The sequence below is a fragment of the Salvelinus namaycush genome, chromosome 14 (assembly GCF_016432855.1).
Source record: "Salvelinus namaycush isolate Seneca chromosome 14, SaNama_1.0, whole genome shotgun sequence".
Lineage (NCBI taxonomy): Eukaryota > Metazoa > Chordata > Actinopteri > Salmoniformes > Salmonidae > Salvelinus > Salvelinus namaycush.
Genome location: NC_052320.1, coordinates 5,793,788 through 5,816,089, shown reverse-complemented (window position 1 = coordinate 5,816,089; position 22,302 = coordinate 5,793,788). Strand labels below are relative to the sequence as shown.

Below are 22,302 nucleotides of genomic sequence, written 5' to 3'. Positions count from 1 at the left end.
TTTTGTTGGTAGTGAGACCTCTTGACAGCAATCCGTCCTAGAGCTGGAGTGTCTGTCTCAGGGTGAAGTCAAGTGTCCTGCTACCCTTAACTGTCCTCTAGTTCCTAGAAAAATTCCTCCTGTGCCTTAATTTAGCAGCTTAGAGACCAACACCTCAGCGTGGCCTGGCCTAAAGCTTCCCTCAGCCTGGCCTGGCAACAACAGGCTAAAGCTTCCCTCAGCCTGGCCTGGCAACAACAGGCGAAAGCTTCCCTCAGCCTGGCCTGGCAACAACAGGCGAAAGCTTCCCTCAGCCTGGCCTGGCAACAACAGGCTAAAGCTTCCCTCAGCCTGGCCTGGCAACAACAGACTAAAGCTTCCCTCAGCCTGGCATCAACAGGCTAAAGCTTCATTTTGGGACGGGGCACCAGGATTGTATATTACCACACTAACCCCCTTAAGCTACTGAAACAACAACATATTCCTTCATCAGTCCAAAACAGCGTATTTAGTGGGAGAAAGAATGACTAGTGGGAGACTTTTACTGCCATGTTTATTCAGTAATCTAGTACGCCCTGAAGATACCATTAGCTGGTTAACTAATCAGGAGATACCTGTATAGACCGGCCGCTGCGGAGTGTAGCCTGCCTGTATAGACCGGCCGCTGCGGAGTGTAGCCTGCCTGTATAGACCGGCCGCTGCGGAGTGTAGCCTGCCTGTATAGACCGGCCGCTGCGGAGTGTAGCCTGCCTGTATAGACCGGCCGCTGCGGAGTGTAGCCTGCCTGTATAGACCGGCCGCTGCGGAGTGTAGCCTGCCTGTATAGACCGGCCGCCTGTATAGACCGGCCGCTGCGGAGTGTAGCCTGCCTGTATAGACCGGCCGCTGCGGAGTGTAGCCTGCCTGTATAGACCGGCCGCCTGTATAGACCGGCCGCTGCGGAGTGTAGCCTGCCTGTATAGACCGGCCGCTGCGGAGTGTAGCCTGCCTGTATAGACCGGCCGCCTGTATAGACCGGCTGCTGCGGAGTGTAGCCTGCCTGTATAGACCGGCCGCTGCGGAGTGTAGCCTGCCTGTATAGACCGGCCGCTGCGGAGTGTAGCCTGCCTGTATAGACCGGCCGCCTGTATAGACCGGCCGCTGCGGAGTGTAGCCTGCCTGTATAGACCGGCCGCTGCGGAGTGTAGCCTGCCTGTATAGACCGGCCGCTGCGGAGTGTAGCCTGCCTGTATAGACCGGCCGCCTGTATAGACCGGCCGCTGCGGAGTGTAGCCTGCCTGTATAGACCGGCCGCTGCGGAGTGTAGCCTGCCTGTATAGACCGGCCGCCTGTATAGACCGGCTGCTGCGGAGTGTAGCCTGCCTGTATAGACCGGCCGCCTGTATAGACCGGCCGCTGCGGAGTGTAGCCTGCCTGTATAGACCGGCCGCCTGTATAGACCGGCCGCTGCGGAGTGTAGCCTGCCTGTATAGACCGGCCGCTGCGGAGTGTAGCCTGCCTGTATAGACCGGCCGCCTGTATAGACCGGCTGCTGCGGAGTGTAGCCTGCCTGTATAGACCGGCCGCTGCGGAGTGTAGCCTGCCTGTATAGACCGGCCGCTGCGGAGTGTAGCCTGCCTGTATAGACCGGCCGCTGCGGAGTGTAGCCTGCCTGTATAGACCGGCCGCTGCGGAGTGTAGCCTGCCTGTATAGACCGGCCGCTGCGGAGTGTAGCCTGCCTGTATAGACCGGCCGCTGCGGAGTGTAGCCTGCCTGTATAGACCGGCCGCTGCGGAGTCTAGCCTGCTTCATATGCTTCCTTTAGTGTTATACCTTTGGACTGTGCTTTAGGCGTGTCTCTGAGCAGTCAGGGAGCACTTTAAAAGGTACTAATGACCCATGACCATATCCGCTAGATTACATTGATTTTATGGAGCACAAACATTTTAGACACAAACACACATGTCCTATTCTAATATAAAATGTTATACTATAATTAAATAAATGTCTATGAATGTGGCATTCACTATGATTGCATCAAAGTTACCCAGTCTCCATTGCGTTTTAGCTACGGGAGGATGAGAGGGAATTCATGCAATTGCAGTGTCTGTCTGTCTGTCTGTCTTTAGTGAGTCCATAAACGACAAAACATCGAGTCCAGCCTCCAAATGTTGTCAGCCAATACGAAGCGCAGAGCAGACGAGCCTTCATAACCCAACCCCTAATTACTTATAAACTACACAGCACCAATCATGTGACGGTAGTGTACTGCTACTATTACTACTACTACTACTACGGTAGATCGTAGCACCCGCCCTACGGATCGGCATTGCGATGAGAAGCTCGTCTCAAGGGCTTATCCACAACGCTCTTGACTATTGACATCATCTCACCAACGGATCATTTTTCACTTACTTCAGGTGAAAGGACTAACATTCTCTCGATACATAAAGGTTGGTGCATAAACTATACCGTGAAAAGTGTTTCACATAGGAAGCGATGGCAGAAAGGCATTGGTGCGTGCGCCCCGTTGCGCGCTCCCTCCGGCAGCACACTGCACAATAACATGTTTACGTCGATTGGACGCATGGTGCGACATGCTTTCTGCATACAGCGCACACAGTTGGGGGAAAACTGCTACAATAAATAGGCTGATGACGATATACGCTCATATTATGTATAGAATAGGCACATATTTTCACAGTGGATATGCACACCAAAGGGGCACTGTTTTGGATATATTTTAGATGCATAAATGATTGGATGAAACTATAAAAACCGTGTTTACCGAGAGGGAATGAGAGAGACCGTTACATGTTATCAATGTGGTTACAATGTAAATCTCTTAGAAATTTCCTACACCGTAGTTGTCGATTTGTTAACATTTTATTTGCTACGTATTTTTAAATGTTTTTTTTTCTTCATCCAAACAATGTGTGGTATGACAGTAGGTAAATGCTCCCAGCCCGATCCATTCAAACTGTTTCTAGCATAGTGAGTCAACGCTTTTTCATGTTCAGGTTATTCTCCGTCAAAATCAATGAAAACTGGACGGGGGGAGGGGGGGGGGGGCGCTCAACTAGTTTATGCATTCAAGCATCCACATGTATTACAATGTAATACACGTACGTTTTTATAACGAACTAAATCAATGGAACATAATCAATGCCAAGAAAATCTCTTCGATTTTACAAACTATTTTTTCCTACATTTTACCAAGGAAAATCCCAAGCGAATATTACTTGGAAGATAAAATAGACCATGTGAATCCTTACTTATCATGTCCCTTAAGCTTATTGAAGGAATCACATAATAATAAAATGCACTGAAATATGTGGTTAAGCCTATTATTTGAAGCCGATGACAGGTTAGGTCGACAGCAGCTGTTGCCTGCCTTGTAGCCCATAGGAATTAGTCTTACTTTTACAGTATTATTGAATGATACATATCTAGACGAAAAACTTTGACAATTGCAGTCGGTCATCTATTTTCGACTTTGGTTTATGACGGTAAGTCAACGTGCAGTGGAAACGCAGTCTGGAAATTCCTCCTTCACACGTGATGCCCCAGAGCTACTATACATTTTAAAGTGATATAAAATAACGAATGTATTCATTGTTTAGGCTACTTCTTTATCCAAAACGGTTATAGTAGTAGGTAGTTACAATAGATTCGTGCTGACCATGAGTTACATATTGACAGCTCTTCTCCTCCAGAAGTTCAGTGGCAGTGTTGCATGCCCAAACTGAAGGTTTCAAGAATGCAATTGAACCCCCTGCAAGCCACGTTGGTATTTACTGTTTAAACCCGCAGGCAGGCTCGTGCTGTGGTGCAGGGGGCAGTGTTATATAACTGTTTTATTTAGTTTTATCCTCTTGACTCAGTTATTTTGAGTTATTTATTATCTTATAATGGAGGATAACATTACCTCTCTCTCTCTTTCTCTCTCTAACTCTCTCTCTCTCTCTTATTCTCTTTCTCTTAGTCTCTCTTACTCTCTCTTTCTTAGTCTCTTTCTCTCTCTTACTCTCTCTCTCTTAGTCTCTCTTACTCTCTCTTACTCTCTCTCTCTCTTAGTCTCTCTTACTCTCTCTTACTCTCTCTCTCTTACTCTCTCTCTCTCTTAGTCTCTTTCTCTCTCTTACTCTCTCTCTCTTACTCTCTCTCTCTTTCTTACTCTCTCTCTCTCTCTCTCTTACACACTATTGCTCTCTTACCCTCTCTCTCTCTCTCTCTCTTACTCTCTCCCTCTCCCTCTATCTCTCTTACTCTCTCTCTCTCTTACTCTCTCCCTTTTTTTCTATCTCTCTTACTCTTTCTCTCTTACACTCTCTCTTACTCTCTCTCTTACTCTCTCTCTCTTTCTCTCCCTCTTACTCTCTCTCTCTCTTACTCTCTCTCTTTCTCTCTCTTACTCTCTCTTACTCTCTCTCTCACACTCTCTCTCCCTCTTACTCTCTATCCCTCTATCTCTCTTACTCTCACTCCCTCTCTTACGCTCTCTCTTACTCTCTCAATTCAATTCAGGGGGCTTTATTGGCATGGGAAACATATATTAACATTGCCAAAGCAAGTGAGGTAGATAATATACAAAAGTGAAATAAACAATAAAATGAACAGTAAACATTACACTCACAGAAGTTCCAAAAGAATAAAGACATTACAAATGTCATATTATATATATATATACAGTGTTGTAACAATGTACAAATGTGCAATGTACATCTCTCTCTCATCTCTCTCATTTCTCTCTCTCTCTCGCTCTCTCTCTCACTCTCTCTCTTACTCTCTCTCCCTCTCTTACTCTCTCTCCCTCTCATACTCTCATTCATTATTTTCTCTATTGCCATGCCATTTTGTACACATGATGGACATCTATTCCTGTTTTCTAGGGAGAAGAGGAGAAACTGAATCATACACTCATAACTAGTATAAACCAAGTGGAGCTAGCAGAGCTGTGACTGGCTCAGGTGACTGGCTCAGGTGACTGGCTCAGGTCAGGAATGGTGGATAACTTGCCGGTAGGAGAGGGGACCTTCCTGTATTACGCCAGCTTTCTTGCTGAACATCACGAATCGGACATGGTGATAGACACAGGTGTCTACCAGGCAGTGCCCTCCCCGTTTTCAGAGGACGACCTGAGTGACTCGTCCAGCCCTCGCTCCTGCTCCAGCCCTGAGTCCCAGGTGCTGGGTTCCAGCTACGGCAGCAGCAGCAGCAGTGGAGAGAGCCAGGATGGTCTCCTGGACTTCCTGCTCTCCCAGGCCACCCTTGGAAGTGGAGTTACTCCCACTCTATCTCCCTCAGTACCACCCATCCTCCCCAGGGGTTTAGCATGGGAGTCGAAGACGGACCGCCTGTTTCAGCCAACCAAAGAGGAGTGCTTTGAGTTCCCTGTGTTCCCAGTGGACCTGGAGGATCATGTGGGGCTGCTGTTTCAGCCCACCCTGGAGGAGATAGAGGAGTTCCTGGAGGAGAATATGGAGGTGGTGACGTTGAAGAAGGAGGCTAGTGAGGGAGGGATGTTGGATGTAGACAGTCAGGTGACAGGGTTAGAACCTGGGCTAGAGCAGTCAGTACCTGTTGCCAGGGCTACTGTACCCACCACAGAGACCAAATACACAGCAACATCCACAACAACACATTCCAACGGTTGTAGTGGGATTAAACAGGAGGAACCTGCTGAAACACCAGCCTCGGGGGAGGGGTCTGGCTTGACACCTGTCATCTTGCAGATTCAACCAATCCAGATTAAGCAAGAGCCCAGCCCAGGTGTGATACCAACACCAGTACCACCGCAGACCACCCTGCCCTCCTCAGACATCAAAATCGCCCAGCTCCTGGTCAACATCCAGGGCCAGACGTTTGCCCTGGTGCCCCAGCTGGTGTCTCCAGCTAATCTCAATGGTACATCTTCCAAATTTGTGCGCATCGCACCCGTACCCATCGCCGCCAAGCCCCTGGGTCTCAGGGAGAGTGGGCTTTCAGGTGACCAGGCTGCAGGGATCCTGGTGGGAGGACAGAAGTTCCAGAAAAGCACGGTTACGGACCTTATAAAAATGCATAAGTGCACTTTCCCTGGCTGTGCCAAGATGTACACCAAGAGCAGCCACCTGAAGGCCCACCTGAGGAGGCACACAGGGGAAAAGCCCTTCGCCTGCACCTGGCCTGGCTGTGGATGGAGGTGAGTGGGTTCAAGACACTGTGTAGGTTATGTTAGAGTCAGACTTCACGGGTGGAGCTCATAGGTCTACTAAATGTGTGGTTATTCATGTGACTACATACACGGCAGTGACAGTCAGTGAGTGCAACAGGGGATGTTTAGCTGTGATGGTCCAACAATGTATGACAATTTGGCAATAGCAGTCCAGGTTTTAGTTGGAGAAGCCACAGAGTATACAACTATCTCTGTTGACTGGGGTTGGATTATCTGAGATGCATTGATTCCTTCCAGAGGTCAACAGGGTTATCAACTTCCTTCGCTGGCTGATATTATCATAGAGAGATACAAAGCCATTCAAAGCCAATCCCACCAGCTGCTCTGCAAAACACAGATATACATTTTTTGAGAAAAATATAATTAATTTTCCAAGTTGTGCGTCAGCTCAATTAGATGTGATGGAGAACTAAAATGATTAGTGTCCCTCATAATGAATGCTCTCCTCCCCTCTCATGCTCTCTCGTTGGCTCCATATCTCTGTGTTTTCTTCTATTGCAGAGTTTGAGATTAGATAAGGCCTTTGAAGTGTGGGCAGACTTTGCCCCCTCTAGCAGTCTCTCTGTTTGCTCTCCATCTGCACTCAGTTAAACTCTTGCAGAATCTAGTTCAAAGTTTTGGTAGCAGCACTAACTTTATGGCATAATGAATGACTTTACTGCATACTAATTTGATTATTATCCATGATATATTAGTGGGCCAAAGGAGTTTGTTTCTCTGTTTCCACTTACTCAGCAAGCATAAAGCATGGATTTGTCCCATATTATTCATTCCCCATCTCCCTGACCTCTCCACCCAATGTGGTTGCACAACTAAACATAAAAAGCTCAGTGTGCTCGTGGGAACAGCTGGTGAGAAGGTCTCTAGTCCGATAAGATTGGCAGTGCTCAGCAGTCCTGTGGTCTTATCACAGTGACCTGGGTTAGCCCCAACACATGACTGCCCTGGGCATGTGGTATCCCCCCTCGCCATCCCACAGGGCACAGTGTGGCCTTCAGAAACTGCTCTCTGTCTGAGGGACCCTCGCTCCTCCTCCCTCCTCTGCCTCCACCTCCTCCTCCTCTCCTCCTTGTCAGGAAATGGAAGTGAGCTTGGGAAATATGCACCTCCAGCCGTCTGTCATTTGAGTGCCTTGTGTTGTAACGAAATAAAGTGTTTCTGACATTCCTCTGATTCTCATCATGCCCATAAAAAACAAATGACACATTTACTGTACAGCTGGCATTCCTCTGGCATCTCCAATCTCCTCACACACGTAATGCATACCCACATGTACATAATACATACACAATGCATACCCACATGCATGCATACAGGCAAGCGTAGGTAGACACAAACACGTTCACACTGGGTAAAGACCTAAATGTGAACATTGATATGGGGTTTCTAGTGGACTGTAGATTTGTTTTTGAACCCTGTTCACCTTACAGTAAATACAAAAATATATATTTTTAAACAAGATTTAATGATATTCCTTAGTGTCCATTCTTCGAACTTGGAACTTCAAGTGCTTTATGATTTCTGCTTACTGTATTCTGTAATAGTAGCTTCATGAAGGTCCGAAGAGCTAGATCGTTGTGTGGAATTGGAAGCTCTTATGCAGTAACACTGTCGCTACCTGTTGACTTACATTAGTTACAGTAACACTGTCGCTACCTGTTGACTTACATTAGTTACAGTAACACTGTCGCTACCTGTTGACTTACATTAGTTACAGTAACACTGTCGCTACCTGTTGACTTACATTAGTTACAGTAACACTGTCGCTACCTGTTGACTTACATTAGTTACAGTAACACTGTCCTTCCCTATTGACTGACATTAGTTACAGTAACACTGTCCTTCCCTGTCCTTCTCTCAGTGTAACAGTATAACTTTAGTACGTCCCCTCGCCCCGACACGAACCAGGGACCCTCTGCACACATCAACAACGGTCGCCCACGAAGCATCGTTACCCATCGCTCCACAAAGGCCACGGCCCTTGCAGAGCAAGGTGCAACACTACTTCTAGGTTTCAGAGCAAGTGACGTAACTGATTGAAACGCTAGTAGCGCGTACCCGCTAACTAGCTAGCCATTTCACATCTGTTACACTCACCCCCCTTTCAACCTCCTCCTTTTCCGCAGCAACCAGTGATCCGGGTCAACAGCATCAATGTAACAGTATAACTTTAAACCGTCCCCTCGCCCCGACACGGGCACGAACCAGGGACCTTCTGCACACATCAACAACGGTCGCCCACGAAGCATCGTTACCCATCGCTCCACAAAGGCCACGGCCCTTGCAGAGCAAGGTGCAACACTACTTCTAGGTTTCAGAGCAAGTGACGTAACTGATTGAAACGCTAGTAGCGCGTACCCGCTAACTAGCTAGCCATTTCACATCCGTTACATCAGCACATATCAAAGCTGCAGGCTAAAGTTAAAGCTAGACTTGGTTTCCTCTATCATAATCGCTCCTCTTTCACCCCAGCTGCCAAACTAACCCTGATTCAGATGACCATCCTACCCATGCTAGATTACGGAGACATAATTTATAGATCGGCAGGTAAGGGTGCTCTCGAGCGGCTAGATGTTCTTTAACATTCGGCCATCAGAAATGGCCTCCAATGCCCCTTATAGGACACATCACTGCACTCTATACTCCTCTGTAAACTGGTTGCCTCTGTATACCTGTCGCAAGACCCACTGGTTGATGCTTATTTATTAAACCCTCTTAGGCCTCACTCCCCCCTATCTGAGATATCTACTGCAGCCTTCATCCTCCACCTGTTCTGCCAGTCACATTCTGTTAAAGGTCCCCAATGCACACACATCCCTGGGTTTTTAATTTTTTACCTTTATTTAACTAGGCAAATCAGTTAAGAACAAATTCTTATTTTCAATGACGGCCTAGGAACAGCGAGTTAACTGCCTGCAACCTTTCGGTTACTAGTCCAACTCTCTAACCACTAGGCTACCCTGCCGCTCCTCTTTTCAGTTTGCTGCAGCTAGCGACTGGAACGAGCTACAACAAACACTCAAACTGGACAGTTTTATCTCTTCATTCAAAGACTCAATCATGGACATTCTTACTGACAGTTGTGGCTGCTTTGTGTAATGTATTGTTGCCTCCACCTTCTTGCCCTTTGTGCTGTTGTCTGTGCCTAATAATGTTTGTACCATGTTTTGTGCTGCTACCATGTTGTGTTGCTACCATGTTGTTGTTTTGTTGTGTTGCTACCATGCTGTGTTGTCATGTGTTGATGCCTTGCTATGTTATTGTCTTAGGTCTCTCTTCATGTAGTGTTGTGTTGTCTCTCTTGTTGTGATGTGTGTTTTGTCCTATATTTATATTGTATTTATTTATTTTAATCCCAGGCCACCGTCCCCGCAGGAGGCCTTTTGGTAGGCCGTCATTGTAAATAAGAATTTGTTCTTAACTGACTTGCCTACTTAAATAAAGGTGAAATAAATTCATAAATTAAAAATATTTTGACTTACATGAGTTACAACAACACTGTCCTTTCCTGTTGACTTACATCTGTAAGTGATCATTCATTAGTGTTGTTGTACATTATGTTTACAGGAAAGAGTTTAGGATACATTTAGTTCTTGTAATTCACCACAGTAAGTCCCACCGCCCCTTCTTTTGGTCCTTGCCAGCGTCTTGTCAGTGATTACTGTATGCTTCAGGGCTGAGTTCAGGAACAAGCTCGAACAGAGCCAGAGTGTAGCCTAAATAAGCTGTGGAGGCTGTAGCTGGGGCATCAAGGCTCCCCTCCACACACCTGGGCATCCCACCCTGCCCAACAATGGCTCCACAAACAGCCTTACCCAGGCTCTCATAAGCCTAACCTCCGTCATCCCCTAACCGCTGCGTATAACACAGTTTCATATAACAGTCATCTAACATAGCCTAACAGTTTCATATAACAGTCATCTAACATAGCCTAACAGTTTCATATAACAGTCATCTAACATAGCCTAACAGTTTCATATAACAGCCACATAACATAGCCTAACTGTTTCATATAACAGTCATCTAACATTGTCTAACAGTTTCATATAACAGTCATCTAACATAGCCTAACAGTTTCATATAACAGCCATCTAACATAGCCTAACAGTTTCATATAACAGCCATCTAACATTGTCTAACAATTATATACAGGGACATACTTCATATCAACTTCCAGGGCGAGATAGTAGTGATGTGTCAGGATGTTAACATAGCAGAGACAATTAGTTCAGTTAATCTTGTCCCACATGTATTGCTTATTGGCTTAGACAAGGATAGGGTGAGGCTGTTTCAGTCAGAGATGAACTGTAGCCATCATGTCTCAACATGAAGGAGTTATATCACAGTTTCAGCTTGGGGGTATAGCGAGTGCTGACACATCATGTATAGTACGGCACAGCTTTGGTTTCAGAAGTGGGGGGGGGCATTAAAAAAATAAATATTGGATCAAAATATTGTATAAAAACTCCAAACAGCCTTCCCGACCGCTTGGAGACCTCCCCATGGTCCTAAAGCACACCGTTGCCTCGTTTTGTATCACATTTCAATGATAAAACATTCCAATGATCACATTCCAATGATAAATGCAATTTCAGATTGTAGGGGTGACATGTCCCCCCTTGTCCCCAGTGAAAATTGCACCCCTGGAATGGAAGTAGCATAGTATGTAACACAGATTGAATAGAGTCCTACATGTCTTGTAAATATCTTTTCTTTCTTATTTTTGGGTGGGGTTTCTCTCATAAAAATGTTTAAGATACGATTTGAGAATATTAAAAAGGTTTTGTTATGCAAAGTATTTTTTACACTTTGAGGTTTGAATTAATTGTTATTGGTGTTCCTGCCTATCATTAATGCATCAACATTCCTTCTGCTATATGATGAAATTATCTTCTCATCACCGAGGGAGTTTTTACTATGTACTTCTTCAAGCCAAAAAATTACTATTAATACTCAAACGTTCATGTTGACCTACTGATCATTTTGCTACACCGCACTAACATCTGCTTATTATGTGTATGTGACCAATAATATGTGATTTGATTTGATTTTGAATCATGCCATTCTAAGCTACTGGCAACATGTTATAGCACACCATCAGCTTGGGGCTGTAACGAGTGCTGTGTAGTACTGATGTAGAATACTATGTAATATTACAATAGAGGTAGATGAGGTTTCCTAATGTCAGAGTAACATCCCCAGAACCAGTTCGTTTTAAATACAGTGGCAGAATCGTTTTTTTGGTTCACTTCTGGCCATACAGGAAAATCCTCTGTTGATAATGAGGCCTAGTAATACTTAACCATTTCACTACCATGTTATGCATGTGTAGCACCTGTTGTTCCATGTGTGTACTGCATGTGTGTACTGCATGTGTGTACTGCATGCATGTACTACATGTGTGTACTGCATGTGTGTACTACATGTGTGTACTGCATGTGTGTACTACATGTGTGTACTACATGTGTGTACTGCATGTGTGTACTACATGTGTGTACTGCATGCGTGTACTACATGTGTGTACTGCATGTGTGTACTGCATGATGAAAGGCCATGTTACCATGCAGGGATTCTAGTCATTCATCTCAATAGCACAGTTGCTTCATGATTCATGATGAGTGTGTATGGAAGGAATGTTTTAAGATTACTTTACATTACTATAATCAATGTGTTACCATTGGGAATTAACACCTCAGTAATGAGTTAACCCTTTAGTTCTGACTGGACACCTTACCAACAGAAAGCTACCCAGGAATCAGAGTGAAGACCAGAAATAGACATGTTGGACTTTACTGTGCACATGTGTTAAAATCAAATATGGGTAGAGATATAATATGGATAGAGTGTACTGGTGTAGTCAGACAGAGAGAGGGGGCCTTTTACCTCAGGGTGTTATGGGAAACCGTGGCTCTGATATAGGTTGTCTGATGTGCTCTGGGTCTGTCTGTCTGTCTCAGGTTTTCGAGGTCAGACGAACTCTCCAGACACCGGCGCTCTCACTCTGGAGTGAAGCCTTATCAGTGTCCCATCTGCGAGAAGAAGTTTGCCCGCAGCGATCACCTGTCCAAACACATCAAAGTCCACCGCTTTCCAAGAAACAGCAGGACAGTGCGATCCGCAAACTGAGCACATTGACCTCCCGGTCCTGCTAGACTGAGGCCACGCCACAGGACACATGGAGAGACAGAGAGAGAATGTTTGTGAGAGAGAGTGAATGAATGTGGGAGATTGCTAATAGCAGAGGGGACAGTGGGACAGACAGAATGAATGTGGGAGATTGCTAATAGCAGAGGGGACAGTGGGACAGACAGAATGAATGTGGGAGATTGCTAATAGCAGAGGGGACAGTGGGACGGACAGAATGAATGTGGGAGATTGCTAATAGCAGAGGGGACAGTGGGACAGACAGAATGAATGTGGGAGATTGCTAATAGCAGAGGGGACAGTGGGACGGACAGAATGAATGTGGGAGATTGCTAATAGCAGAGGGGACAGTGGGACGGACAGAATGAATGTGGGAGATTGCTAATAGCAGAGGGGACAGTGGGACAGACAGAATGAATGTGGGAGATTGCTAATAGCAGAGGGGACAGTGGGACAGACAGAATGAATGTGGGAGATTGCTAATAGCAGAGGGGACAGTGGGACAGACAGAATGAATGTGGGAGATTGCTAATAGCAGAGGGGACAGTGGGACGGACAGAATGAATGTGGGAGATTGCTAATAGCAGAGGGGACAGTGGGACGGACAGAATGAATGTGGGAGATTGCTAATAGCAGAGGGGACAGTGGGACGGACAGAATGAATGTGGGAGATTGCTAATAGCAGAGGGGACAGTGGGACGGACAGAATGAATGTGGGAGATTGCTAATAGCAGAGGGGACAGTGGGACAGACAGAATGAATGTGGGAGATTGCTAATAGCAGAGGGGACAGTGGGACGGACAGAATGAATGTGGGAGATTGCTAATAGCAGAGGGGACAGTGGGACAGACAGAATGAATGTGGGAGATTGCTAATAGCAGAGGGGACAGTGGGACAGACAGAATGAATGTGGGAGATTGCTTACAGCAGAGGGGACAGTGGGACAGACAGAATGAATGTGGGAGATTGCTAATAGCAGAGGGGACAGTGGGACAGACAGAATGAATGTGGGAGATTGCTAATAGCAGAGGGGACAGTGGGACGGACAGAATTAATGTGGGAGATTGCTAATAGCAGAGGGGACAGTGGGACAGACAGAATGAATGTGGGAGATTGCTAATAGCAGAGGGGACAGTGGGACGGACAGAATGAATGTGGGAGATTGCTAATAGCAGAGGGGACAGTGGGACGGACAGAATGAATGTGGGAGATTGCTAATAGCAGAGGGGACAGTGGGACGGACAGAATGAATGTGGGAGATTGCTAATAGCAGAGGGGACAGTGGGACGGACAGAATGAATGTGGGAGATTGCTAATAGCAGAGGGGACAGTGGGACGGACAGAATGAATGTGGGAGATTGCTAATAGCAGAGGGGACAGTGGGACGGACAGAATGAATGTGGGAGATTGCTAATAGCAGAGGGGACAGTGGGACGGACAGAATGAATGTGGGAGATTGCTAATAGCAGAGGGGACAGTGGGACGGACAGAATGAATGTGGGAGATTGCTAATAGCAGAGGGGACAGTGGGACAGGCAGAATGAACTTTCAAACAACAGTTAAAAGGGAGAGAGTGTTTGAAGGTTTTGTTTGTTTATGTGTGTGTGTGACGCACGTTGGTGGTACTGTGATAATTTATTGAGTAATGCAGAGACTCAAAAGAGAAAACATTTTGAAAAAACAAGAACTGTTACATAACATGACATCTTCACTGGTGCACGATGGGAAGTTCAGTGCTTTATCGGGATTTACACTTAAAAGCAATGTTCCCGCGTTCGCGGAGACTGCATTCACAGTAAACGCTGCATATGCCGGCTCAATCGGAAATTACTTTTACATTTCAATGTCGCTATAGCACTGAACTTCTGCAGCACAGATTGAATCGAGTCCTAAGTTTCTTGTAAATAGCTTTTCTTCATTTTTTAAAGTTTTTTTTTCTCATAAAAATGTTTAAGATACGATTTGAGAATATAAAAGAGGTTTTGTTATGCAAAGTATTTTTACACTTTGAGGTTTGAATTAATTGTTGTTGATGTACCTGCCTATCATTAATGCATCAACATTCCTTCTGCTATATGATGAAATTATCTTCTCATCACCGAGGGAGTTTTTACTATGTACTTCTTCAAGCCAAAAAATTACTATTAATACTCAAACGTTCATGTTGAACTACTGATCATGATCAGAATCATGCCATTATAAGCTACCTGCAACATGTGGAGGCTGTCTCCTATTTTCACTACGGGAGCAATATGACGACTCATGCCTGGTAAAGGCTGGATCAGCTAACAGTGAACAGCCAACTGCAATACAACGAGGTGCAGCAGAAAATATTTGATGTTTTATGGTGTGTTGTTTATATGTGAACCGGCTGGCTTTCTGATCACAATTGAAGACATTGAAGAACTTTTCCTTTTGTATATTTGTATACATTAGCTGGAGGAGTGGTTATTGTCATTTTCTTTCATTTTGTGTTATGTCATTGGCGCTTAAAGCTGGCCTTCTCTGGGGCCAATATGCCAACTGAGTAGGCCTACGTAGTATCTGTTTGAATATAATGATAACACTTAACCCGTTGGTGACTGTATTAAATCTTCATAGCACATAAGCATTGAATGCCTAGCCTGCCATGTTGTATACAGTGTGTGGATGTCAGTGACAGTCAATCAATGTACAGTTTCAAACAGTGCTGGTAGGAGCTACAGTATGAAGGACTCAAACCATACACTTCAATGTCAGTCTAATCAATGCTTTCAGTAAAATAGTTGAACTATGTTTTTTAGGGATTCTTCAAAAACTGCAGCTACAGTAGCCTGAGGTAAGTCTCCTCGATATCAACACAATAGTCTGCCTCGTGTCATCAATGCATGGTGCTGAAGCACCCTACAGTGTTTCAAAAGTGACTGTTTCAAACTGGAACAACCCCCAAAAGCCTTTTTAGCAGACAGACAGCAGTGCCAACCTAGCCAAGCTTCCTGGGCTATTACATTTCATCTGGAGGATCTGGAATTGCATGGTGCTTTATTCAGACGAAAGGTAGCCTAGTGGTTAGAGCATTGGACTAGTAATTGGAAGGTTGCAAGATCAAATCCCTGAGCTGACAAGGTAAAAATCTGTTGTTCTGCCCCTGAACAAGGCAGTTAACCCACTGTTCCTAGGCTGTCATTGAAAATAAGAATTTGTTCTTAACTGACTTGCCTAATTAAATGAAGGTAAATACATTTAGTTATTTCCTCTGGAACATGTGAAGAAGTAATTGGTGGTAGAAATCTTAGCCTCCATACACATGTTCTACAGTCTCCTTCCTGATCTACAGATGACATCACAGGAAGACACGATTGGCTTAGTGAAATACAGGACTCAAATACTGTAAGGATTAGGAATGTTTTTTTTAATAATGGTTTCTAATCCCTGTACGAAACTGCACTGTCTATGATGGCCATGTCGTTTCTGTGTTAACGTTGTCTGAACCTGAGGGGTCTAGAGAGGGCAGTAAACTTATACTGTAGCAATGCATTCCTTCAATCCCATTTAAAATGTTTTTAAAAACAGGTTATTTTAACCCATGAATGTATGTAAATACTGCAACTACACCTAAAAGGAACAGAAATATTATTGTAATTATTTCTGTGATTGCGTACAATTCTAGTGCACGTGTATATAATGACAATTCATGTTATATTGTTATAAATATTATATACTATTATAAATATTATATATTTTTCTTTGTTCTACATACGATGCATTTACAAATTAAAGAAACCCAAAAGATAGAGTGATTATGGTTCTATCACATTTGGTCAAGTTAGGGCTTTGTTGTCCAAACAATCAGTGGCCATTCAGACAAGATCCATTGTTGTCATTACATCTCTGCATGACACCCTGCTCTCTTTCACTGTAACTGCTACCCTTTATCATTAGCATTCATCATGTTACAACACTACCAACAGGGGGCAAACAGTCAAAACACAATATGCTGATATTACATTATGGCCATGCGTGTCTCCAGTGGACCATTTGGATACTCAAACAAGAGTATGTTTTTCCAGTTTGTTTGATTTCCCTGCTCATGAGTTGGTTGGAAAACATTTTTTAAAGCGAGAGACATGAAAAACTTTACTAAGTTGGAAAACTTGCAGAATGCCAGGGTAAGATGTATACCATATGGTTAGCATTCATGGGGCACTCCCTTGTTGTCTCCTCCTCTCGTGCTCGCTCTCTCCTTGTCTCTATGTGCGTTAAACTACTTCTTTAATGGGAGCAACATTGGTCTCACTGCTGCCACGCTTGGCTGGATGGGTCTCACTGCAGCCACGCTTGGCTGGATGGGTCTCACTGCTGCCACGCTTGGCTGGATGGGTCTCACTGCTGCCACGCTTGGTTGGATGGGTCCCACTGCTGCCACGCTTGGCTGGATGGGTCTCACTGCTGCCACGCTTGGCTGGATGGGTCTCACTGCTGCCACGCTTGGCTGGATGGGTCTCACTGCTGCCACGCTTGGCTGGATGGGTCTCACTGCTGCCACGCTTGGCTGGATGGGTCTCACTGCAGCCACGCTTGGCTGGATGGGTCTCACTGCTGCCACGCTTGGCTGGATGGGTCTCACTGCTGCCACGCTTGGTTGGATGGGTCCCACTGCTGCCACGCTTGGCTGGATGGGTCTCACTGCTGCCACGCTTGGCTGGATGGGTCTCACTGCTGCCACGCTTGGCTGGATGGGTCTCACTGCTGCCACGCTTGGCTGGATGGGTCTCACTGCTGCCACGCTTGGCTGGATGGGTCTCACTGCTGCCACGCTTGGCTGGATGGGTCTCACTGCTGCCACGCTTGGCTGGATGGGTCTCACTGCTGCCACGCTTGGCTGGATGGGTCTCACTGCTGCCACGGTTGGCTGGATGGGTCTCACTGCTGCCACGCTTGGCTGGATGGGTCTCATGATGTTATATAGAACATACCTGACAATATGATGCTTTATATAACCGACCTGACTACATGAGGATGTTTAGAACAGACCTGACTACACTGTTATGTAAAATATACCTGACTAAATCAAATCAAATCAAGTTTATTTTATATAGCCCTTCGTACATCAGCTGATATATCAAAGTGCTGTACAGAAACCCAGCCTAAAACCCCAAACAGCAAGCAATGCAGGTGTAGAAGCACGGCGGCTAGGAAAATCTCCCTAGAAAGGCCAAAACCTAGGAAGAAACCTAGAGAGGAACCAGGCTATGAGGGGTGGCCAGGCCTCTTCTGGCTGTGCCGGGTGGAGATTATAACAGAACATGGCCAAGATGTTCAAATGTTCATAAATGACCAGCATGGTCAAATAATAATCAGGAGTAAATGTCAGTTGGCTTTTCATAGCCGATCATTAAGAGTATCTCTGCCGCTCCTGCGGTCTCTAGAGAGTTGAAAACAGCAGGTCAGGGACAGGTAGCACGTCCGGTGGACAGGTCAGGGTTCCATAGCCGCAGGCAGAACAGTTGAAACTGGAACAGGAGCAAGGCCAGGTGGACTGGGGACAGCAAGGAGTCATCATGCCCGGTAGTCATGACGCATGGTCCTAGGGCTCAGGTCCTCCGAGAGAGAGAAAGAAAGAGAGAAGGAGAGAATTAGAGAGAGCATACTTAAATTCACACAGGACACCGGATAAGACAGGAGAAGTACTCCAGATATAACCAACTGACCCTAGCCCCCCGACACATAAACTACTGCAGCATAAATACTGGAGGCTGAGACTACACGGTTATGTAAAATATACCTGACTACCTGATGTTTTATAGAACAAAGCTGACTACATGATGTTATATAGAACAGACCTGACTACATGATGTTATATAGAACAGACCTGACTACATGATGTTATATAGAACAGACCTGACTACATGATGTTATATAGAACAGACCTGACTACATGATGTTGTATAGAACAGACCTGACTACATGATGTTATATAGAACAGACCTGACTACATGATGTTATATAGAACAGACCTGACTACATGATGTTATATAGAACAGACCTGACTACATGATGTTATATAGAACAGACCTGACTACATGATGTTACATAGAACAGACCTGACTACATGATGTTATATAGAACAGACCTGACTACATGATGTTATATAGAACAGACCTGACTACATGATGTTGTATAGAACAGACCTGACTATATTATGTTTCATAGAACAGACCTGACTACAATTTGTTATATAGAACAGACCTGACTACATGTTATATAGAACAGACCTGGCTACATTATGTTATATAGAATAGACCTGACTACATTATGTTATATAGAGCAGACCTGGCTACATTATGTTATATAGAATAGACCTGACTACATTATGTTATATAGAGCAGGCCTGGCTACATTATGTTATATAGAATATACCTGACTACATTATGTTATATAGAGCAGACCTGGCTACATTATGTTATATAGAATAGACCTGACTACATTATGTTATATAGAGCAGACCTGGCTACATTATGTTATATAGAATAGATCTGACTACATTATGTTATATAGAGCAGACCTGGCTACATTATGTTATGTAAAATATACCTGACTACACTGTTCTATAAAACAGACCTGACTACATGATGTTGTATAGAACAGATCTGACTACATGATGATGTATAGAACAGATCTGACTACATGATGATGTATAGAACAGACCTGACTACATTATGTTATATAGAACAGACCTGACTACATGTTGTTACATAGAACAGACCTGACTACATGGTGTTATATAGAACAGACCTGACTACATGATGTTACATAGAACAGATCTGACTACATGATGTTATATAGAACAGACCTGACTACATGATGTTATATAGAACAGATCTGACTACATGATGTTATATAGAACAGACCTGACTACATGATGTTATATAGAACAGACCTGACTACATGATGTTATATAGAACAGATCTGACTACATGATGTTGTATAGAACAAACCTGACTACATGATGTTATATAGAACAGACCTGACTACATGATGTTATATAGAACAGACCTGACTACATGATGTTATATAGAACAGACCTGACTACATGATGTTATATAGAACAGACCTGACTACATGTTGTTATATAGAACAGATCTGACTACATGATGTTATATAGAACAGACCTGACTACATGATGTTATATAGAACAGACCTGACTACATGATGTTATATAGAACAGATCTGACTACATGATGTTGTATAGAACAAACCTGACTACATGATGTTATATAGAACAGACCTGACTACATGATGTTATATAGAACAGACCTGACTACATGATGTTATATAGAACAGACCTGACTACATGATGTTATATAGAACAGATCTGACTACATGATGTTATATAGAACAGACCTGACTACATGATGGTTTATAGAACAGACCTGACTACATGTTGTTACATAGAACAGACCTGACTACATGGTGTTATATAGAACAGACCTGACTACATGATGTTACATAGAACAGATCTGACTACATGATGTTATATAGAACAGACCTGACTACATGATGTTATATAGAACAGATCTGACTACATGATGTTATATAGAACAGACCTGACTACATGATGTTATATAGAACAGACCTGACTACATGATGTTATATAGAACAGATCTGACTACATGATGTTGTATAGAACAAACCTGACTACATGATGTTATATAGAACAGACCTGACTACATGATGTTATATAGAACAGACCTGACTACATGATGTTATATAGAACAGACCTGACTACATGTTGTTATATAGAACAGATCTGACTACATGATGTTATATAGAACAGACCTGACTACATGATGTTATATAGAACAGACCTGACTACATGATGTTATATAGAACAGACCTGACTACATGATGTTATATAGAACAGACCTGACTACATGATGTTATATAGAACATACCTGACTACATGATGTTATATAGAACAGATCTGACTACATGATGTTATATAGAACAGACCTGACTACATGATGGTTTATAGAACAGATCTGACTACATGATGTTATATAGAACAGACCTGACTACATGATGTTATATAGAACAGATCTGACTACATGATGTTATATAGAACAGACCTGACTACATGATGTTATATAGAACAGACCTGACTACATGATGTTATATAGAACAGACCTGACTACATGATGGTTTATAGAACAGACCTGACTACATTATGTTATATAGAACAGACCTGACTACATGATGTTGTATAGAACAGACCTGACTACATTATGTTGTATAGAACAGATCTGACTACATGATGTTTTATAGAACAGACCTGACTACATTATGTTATATAGAACAGACCTGACTACATGATGGTTTATAGAACAGACCTGACTACATGATGTTATATAGAACAGACCTGACTACATGATGGTTTATAGAACAGACCTGACTAAATTGTTCTATAAAACATTCCTGACTACATTATGTTTTATAGAAAAGACCTGACCTATGAAGTACCTGACCTATGATGTATAGAACAGACCTGAATACATGATGTTGTATAGAACAGATCTGACTAAATTATATTATATAGATCCGACCTGACTACATGATGTTGTATGGAACAGACCTGACTACATGATGTTTAATTGAACAGACCAGACTACATGTTGTTATATAGAACAGACCTGACTACATGATGTTATATAGAACAGACCTGACTACATGATGTTATATAGAACAGACCTGACTACATGATGTTATATAGAACAGACCTGACTACATGATGTAATATAGAACAAACCTGACTATATGATGTTATATAGAACAGACCTGACTACATGATGTTGTATAGAACAGACCTGACTACATGATGTTGTATAGAACAGACCTGACTACATGATGTTATATAGAACAGACCTGACTACATGATGTTGTATAGAACAGACCTGACTACATGATGTAATATAGAACAGACCAGACTACATGAGGATGTTTAGAACAGACCTGACTACATGATGTTATATAGAACAGACCTGACTACATGATGTTACATAGAACAGACCTGACTACATGATGTTGTATAGAACAGACCTGACTACATGATGTTGTATAGAACAGACCTGACTACATGATATATAAGAACAGACCTGACTACATGATGTTGTATAGAAACAGACCGACTACATGATGTTATATAAAATAGACCTGACTACATGATGGTTTATAGAACAGACTACATGATGTTGTATAGAACAGACCTGACTACATGATATTGTATAGAACAGACCTGACTACATGATGATGTATAGAACAGACCTGACTACATGATGTTGTATAGAACAGACCTGACTACATGATGTTGTATAGAACAGACCTGACTACATGATGAGGTATAGAACAGACCTGACTACATTATGTTGTATAGAACAGATCTGACTACATGATGTTATATAGAACAGACCTGACTACATGATGTTATATAGAACAGACCTGACTACATGATGGTTTATAGAACAGACCTGACTACATGATGTTATATAGAACAGACCTGACTACATGATGTTTCATAGAACAGACCTGACTACATGATGTTATATAGAACAGACCTGACTACATGATGTTGTATAGAACAGACCTGACTACATGATGTTGTATAGAACAGACCTGACTACATGATGATGTATAGAACAGACCTGACTACATGATGTTGTATAGAACAGACCTGACTACATGATGTTGTATAGAACAGACCTGACTACATGATGATGTATAGAACAGACCTGACTACATTATGTTGTATAGAACAGATCTGACTACATGATGTTATATAGAACAGACCTGACTACATTGTGTTATATAGAACAGACCAGACTACATGATGTTATATAGAACAGACCTGACTACATTATGTTGTATAGAACAGACGTGACTACATGATGTTGTATAGAACAGACCTGACTACATGATGTTGTATAGAACAGACCTGACTACATGTTGT

The 22,302-nt window shown here is 43.5% G+C and overlaps 1 protein-coding gene across 2 annotated transcripts; it reads left to right on the top strand.

Moving 5' to 3' along the window:
• Positions 1-2,223: 2,223 nt before the first annotated feature.
• Positions 2,224-14,942, top strand: LOC120059055 (Krueppel-like factor 15). 2 transcript variants are annotated; one of them, XM_039007833.1, is made up of 3 exons: positions 2,224-2,379; positions 4,852-6,143; positions 12,134-14,942. In XM_039007833.1, exons 2-3 carry the CDS (start codon positions 4,963-4,965, stop codon positions 12,300-12,302), a joined length of 1,350 nt encoding a protein of 449 aa, XP_038863761.1. In that variant the 5' UTR covers positions 2,224-2,379; positions 4,852-4,962; the 3' UTR covers positions 12,303-14,942. The 2 variants fall into 2 exon arrangements, with proteins under 2 accessions (XP_038863761.1, XP_038863760.1); XM_039007832.1 differs by having other exon boundaries at positions 2,224-2,412.
• The last annotated feature ends 7,360 nt before the right edge of the window (positions 14,943-22,302 follow it).